Source organism: Crocuta crocuta, unplaced genomic scaffold (assembly GCF_008692635.1).
Source record: "Crocuta crocuta isolate KB4526 unplaced genomic scaffold, BGI_CrCroc_1.0 scaffold176, whole genome shotgun sequence".
In the NCBI taxonomy this organism is placed as follows: Eukaryota; Metazoa; Chordata; class Mammalia; order Carnivora; family Hyaenidae; genus Crocuta; species Crocuta crocuta.
In genome coordinates, this window is record NW_027531905.1 from 10,322,266 (window position 1) to 10,328,265 (window position 6,000).

General features: G+C 35.8%; 1 protein-coding gene across 1 annotated transcript in view; it reads left to right on the plus strand.

Annotated features, from left to right (window-relative positions):
- The window catches only part of GYS2 (glycogen synthase 2), a 49,543-nt gene that overhangs the window by 23,439 nt on the left and 20,104 nt on the right, over positions 1 to 6,000 (plus strand). The window contains exons 6-9 of the mRNA XM_077774527.1: positions 1,070 to 1,187; positions 1,369 to 1,489; positions 4,481 to 4,587; positions 5,487 to 5,546. Coding sequence (XP_077630653.1) covers positions 1,070 to 1,187; positions 1,369 to 1,489; positions 4,481 to 4,587; positions 5,487 to 5,546 — 406 coding nt within the window. The remainder of the gene's footprint in view (positions 1 to 1,069; positions 1,188 to 1,368; positions 1,490 to 4,480; positions 4,588 to 5,486; positions 5,547 to 6,000) is intronic.

Sequence of the window (6,000 nt, forward strand, 5' to 3'; positions counted from 1 at the left end):
GTTTGTTGGGGCACCTGTGTGGCTCAGTTGGTTACGCATCTGACTTCGGCTCAGGTCATGATCTCGTGGTTTGATGATTTGAACACCACATCAGGCTCTGTGCTGACAGCTCAGAGCCTGGAGTCTGCTTCAGATTCTGTGTCTCTCGCTCTCTCTGCCCCTCTCCTCCCTCTTTCTCACAAAAATAAAAAAATATTTTTTAAAAATTTAAAGGTAGTTGTTAACTATAAAATACCCTGCTAAATGGTGGCATATTTATAATTCTGAATCAAATCTCATATGTAGCAAAAATCCCCACTGCCATATGTTAAAATTTTTTGACATAGCCTTTTCCTTTTAATCTCATTTGTTTTTACTGCTAGTAAACTGCTAAATGCAACAACCCATGTATTCAAGTCAGTAGGTAGTTCTCATCCTGTACTCTGAGTAGTCCCTATCTTTCTTGTCACAGACTTATATTCTGGAAAACCAAAAATGTCTTGGGTAAAATCTTCTGGGAATTAGAACTAAAGGCCTACCTTTCCAGTTTTCTGAGTGGACAGAACATTTCCCACATGTTTGGTCAAAATAAGATTCTAAGAGGTAGTTCAGTGTACAAAATGGTTCAAGACACAGCATATGGAGGCATACCACATGGATTCTACTCTTACTGACACTTGTGTTCTAGGACAGATTCCTTAACAACTCCGTGCCTCCGTTTCTACCTCTGACAATGCAGATAAGAACACCTACTCCATTGGCTTTTGTAAGGATTAAATGAGTTACATTTTAAAGCATTTAGAACAGTGCCTTCTGCATAGTGAGCAATCAATAAAGGAAACTCATACTAATCATTGTTAGTGCTTTTAATTTGATGTTTCATTGTACTAGTTAGTATTAGTTTGGTCACACACTCCTGATTTCCTATTGCAAAAATTTATTGTGAAGTGTTATGAATGTTTAGTTCTGTGATTGGAAATAGAAATGTTAATAGACATATAATTTTATATATGTAAACACACTGTTTTTCTACAATGGTACCCTCTCCCAAAAGAAGATATTTATGATGATTTTATTTTTGCTTTTCCAGATGTAGTTACTCCAAATGGCTTGAGTGTTAAGAAATTTTCAGCAGTACATGAGTTTCAAAATCTACATGCCATGTACAAGGCCAGGATCCAAGATTTTGTTCGTGGTCATTTCTATGGGTATGCTTTTCTTTATTTAAAAAAAAAATAGTACATGTTTTAGGGACCTATGCCATAGAGAAAACAAGATTGTTATAGTAAATGTTTATCTTTCTCAGCTCCATTGAACTTTAACAGAATTCATTTGTACATTTTGTTGCTGTTGCCTTATTTCATTTGAAACTGTTCTGTTTTGTTTTAGTCATCTGGACTTTGATCTTGAAAAGACTTTGTTCCTTTTCATTGCTGGGAGATATGAGTTTTCAAACAAAGGAGCTGACATCTTCCTAGAAGCCTTATCCAGGTTAAATTTCCTGCTGAGGGTAAGAACACCCTAGGATACCATGTACTACTTTTATAAGAGGACCTCCTTCTGTGAGAAGTAAAGAACATTCTGGTTTGTTAGGATGTTTTCAAGAGAATACGTGATTTTGAATACTTCAAATGACAACCTTATTCTAAAAAGGGCTCTGGTCTTTCACTTTACTTATTGGGATTGCTACATTGCTCACTTGTGTATTTACATGATCAAATAATTTTTTTTAATGTTTTTTATTTATTTCTAGGAGAGAGAGAGAGAGAGACAGCGTGAGCAGGGGAGGGTCAGAGAGAGAGGGAGTCACAGACTGAAACAGGCTCCAGGCTCTGAGCTGGCAGTCAGCACAGAGCCCGACACGGGGCCCGAACCCACGAACCTCGAGATCATGACCTAAGCGAAAGTCGGACGCTTAACCGACTAAGCCACCCAGGCACCCCCATGATCAGATAATTTTTAAAGAGAGCCACAAGCTTATGGTGTTATGTTTTAAGATGACATTGTAACATTTCTTCTCCTGTCCCAAGAGTTAACCAGTTGAAAGATAAATATGAGGAAATCAAGCAAATACAGAACAAAACTTGCCATTTTTAACACCAAAGAAGACTGTAATGGAAGATGAGGCTTGGTATATAGCACCAATAGGCTTCCTGATATTGAACTTGCTATTGGACACAGCTATCTCATCACATTGCCATCTTCCCCCAACCAAAGAAGTCCTTCAGAGGAACATGTACCACGCACAGCTGGCAACCAAGCCTTTGCTTTCTGTACAACTAGGTAGACACAAACAAATGCTTTTCTTCTCCCTACTCATTAGCCATGCCTCCTTCCTGAGATTAAGAGTCTTGAATTGTGAAACGAGGAGATGTCTACATAGAAACAAAAAGGAGGGGAAAGGAGGCTCCCACTTCAATGTGGACTGTTTTTTTTTTTTTTTTTTTTTTGCTCAGGAAGGTGGGACTTAATATAAGTTCCCAATTAATCCAGCAATAAAACTTGTGCCAATAGAAACAGCTATACAAAATGGTACCATATAATAGCTACGGATTAAAGTTATTGGCTTATATTCTAATTCTATCATGTAGAAATATAGAATAAATAAGAGTAAGCTACAGAGACATGTGTGGAATTTCAATCTTATTGAGATACCAAGACAATCTAAACTTAACTGAGCTCTGTACTACTATCCAGTTATTTTTTTTCCTTGCTCATAGATTTGTTTTTGCCTTAGAGCAGTTATTGTACTAAGTATCCTAAAAGATTTCCTGATACCACATTAATAAGAAAATAATACATTAATAAAAACTCAACTCTGTAAAATAGGACTGAAGACCAGATATATTTTTCTAGAATAGGCTGGAATAATCTTATTTTTTACTATTCCTAGTATGTATTTATTTAACAAGTTTTACAGATGGACTCAAAGCTATATCAAACATATATCATGTTTAGGGACATTATTAATCAATTTATCTATACATTTGTTTAACAGTCACTTTAAATAAATATATATATACATATCTAAATAATTTATTGTCCGGTTAGCTAACATACAGTGTATACACTGTAGCCTTGGCTTCAGGAGTAGAGTCCTGTGATTCATCATTTACATATAACACCCAGCGCTTATCCCAACAAGTGCCCTTCTCAATGCCCATCACGCATTTTTCCTGACACCCCCCCAATCCCTCACCCCCATCAACCCTCAGTTTGTTCTCTGTATTTAAGAGTCTCTTATGGTTTGTGTCCCTCTCTGTTTGTAACTTATTTTTCCTTTCCTTCCCCTATGGTCTTCTGTTAAGTTTCTCAAATTCCACATATGACTGAAAACATATATCCGTATTTTTCTGACTGACTTATTTCATTTAGCATAATACTTTCCAGTTCCAATTATATTGTTGCAAATGGCAACATGAGTAGTATTCCATTGTATGTATATACCACATCTTCCTTACCCATTCAATAGTTGATGAATTTGGGCTTTTTCCATTATTTGGCTATTGTTGATAGCACTGCTATAAACATTGGGGTACATACGCCGCTATGAATCAGCACTCTTGTATCTTTTGGACAAATTCCTAGAAGTGCTATTGTTGGGTTATAGGGTAATTTTATTTTTAATTTTTTGAGGAACCTCCACACTGTTNAGCAGGCTCTGCACTGAGAGGCTCAAACTCATGGACTGCAAGATCATGACCTGAAGTAAAATCAAGAGTCGGACGCTTCATCAACTGAGCCCTCCAGGTCCCCCTAACAGTCACTTTATTTTTAAGTGTGAGGAAAAAGCCAACTGCTATTTAGATATCAAAGATAATTACAATACTTGGAGAAATTAAAAGAAAGCATTCTTTCAGATAGTACATTTATTCTTTTATAACACAGTGGCTATTCCTGGAGTGAGCCTTTTCTATGACTTCTGTAGATTTTTCTAATGTTAATTTATTTTTGAGAGAGCAGAAACTGGAGAGAGGCAGAGAGAGATGGAGACACAGAATTTGTAGCAGACTCCAGACTCTGAGCTGTCAGCACAGAGCCCAACGTGGGGCTTGAACTCATGAGCTATGATGTCATGACCTGATCAAAGTTGGAGGCTTACCTGATTGAGCCACCCGGTAGCACCTCCAATCTGAAATTTTAAAGAACTCATTTTGGCCTTCTACCATTAGCTCATTCATATGAATTTTTTTAACCATAGAAAAGCACTGTGACTATCAATAACAATTGCTGTATATTTTATTTAGCTGGTTAATGAAAATATTTTATGTCTGAATTTTCAAATTGTTAATCAATAAATCTCAACTGAAAGCCAAATTAAAATAATATTGCTGAGTCAGTTTCAGGAAAGTGGGTGTAATTTCTCTGTCAATCATAAATAAGTATTCTTTTTATCTAAAGATAATATAAAACACTATTTTTTTTAAGTTTAAGGTCCATCTATCGATGTTTTCTTTTATCTTTGGTAGTTGACTTGTTGTGTTTCCTAATCCCTCATTAGATGCATAAAAGTGACGTCACGGTGGTGGTGTTTTTCATTATGCCTGCCAAGACAAACAATTTCAACGTGGAAACCCTGAAAGGCCAGGCAGTGCGGAAACAGCTATGGTAATCTCATGTCTTACAAATGTTCTCAAGCAATAATGTAGAGATTTTTTTAACATGCATAATTTCTGATATATCTTTTTGGATTGTATTTTTTTCCCTTAAGATTATTATAGCACAAATGCTACTTGCTTCTCTTCTCATTGGGGTACTATGTCAGATTATGGAATGCCTATAGGACTATGTTACTGTAAAAGCTTTGGAATGAACCACTGTGGAATGATAAAACCTCTGTATAAATCTTTATTATTTTTATTTTTTTGAAATTTTTAATATTTATTTATTTTTGAGAGACAGAGAGAGACAGGGCATGAGCAGGAAATGGGCAAACAGAGAAGAAGACACAGAATCTGAAGCAGGCTCCAGGCTCTGAGCTGTCAGCACAGAGCCCAAAGCAGGGCTTGAACCCATGAACTGTGAGATCATGACCTGAGCTGGGGTCGGACACTCAACCAACTGAGCCACCACGGTGGCCCTAGAAATCTTTAAAGATGGGTTGAACTTACAGAAAAAATTATTGTGAACATTTTAAAACTAATGCCAAAGTAAAGAGATTAGTATAATGACCCCCTACATGCCCATAGCCCATATTCAACAATCATCACAGAATTTCCCCATCTTATTACATCTGTACTTCCAGCCACTCCCCCTCCCTGCCATCCTCACCTGAATGTCATCAAGCAAAACAATGTGGAGCTCTGTGGAATTCTCAGTGTGTTCTGCTGCCTCAGCTCTGGAGGTTTTAACTCGAGCTAGATTGGCAACTAGGAAAAGCTGTAGAAGAGCTTGTACCAAAGGACCTGTAATTTCAAAGAATGCACTGACAAAACATCAGCATGGCCATGACAGACAAAGATTATAACTTGTGACACTTTAAATTATAAATCTTCCAATTTGTACAGGGACATTGCACATTCTGTGAAGGAAAAATTTGGAAAGAAACTCTATGACGCATTACTAAGGTAGGTGCTGGGAATACTGAACACTTCAAACGTTTTAGGGCTTCACTATTCAAATTTAACAATTTACACTATAATGTGTTTCTTTTGTTCCAAACATAAAAGAATTGGTAGACTTTAAATATGTATTATGTCATGTGAATAGGTTTTGTTTTACCTTTCACCTGACATATAGTTATAAACAAGTTGTACAAATGAGAACATATTTACATATGCAAATAGACTCTAATTCAGTGGGACTCTCATTAAGGGTTAATATGTCAGTGTGAAACTGAGGGAGATTTCACCAGATGTTTGAGTCAAAAAATACATTGACTTTATATATTAAATACATATATTTACTTACATATTAAAATATTTATCAAATTAATTAATGTTAATTAATCTATATTTAATTTATGAATAATAAACATTAAATATATAATAAGGTAAATAAAATATATAAATTTATAAAATA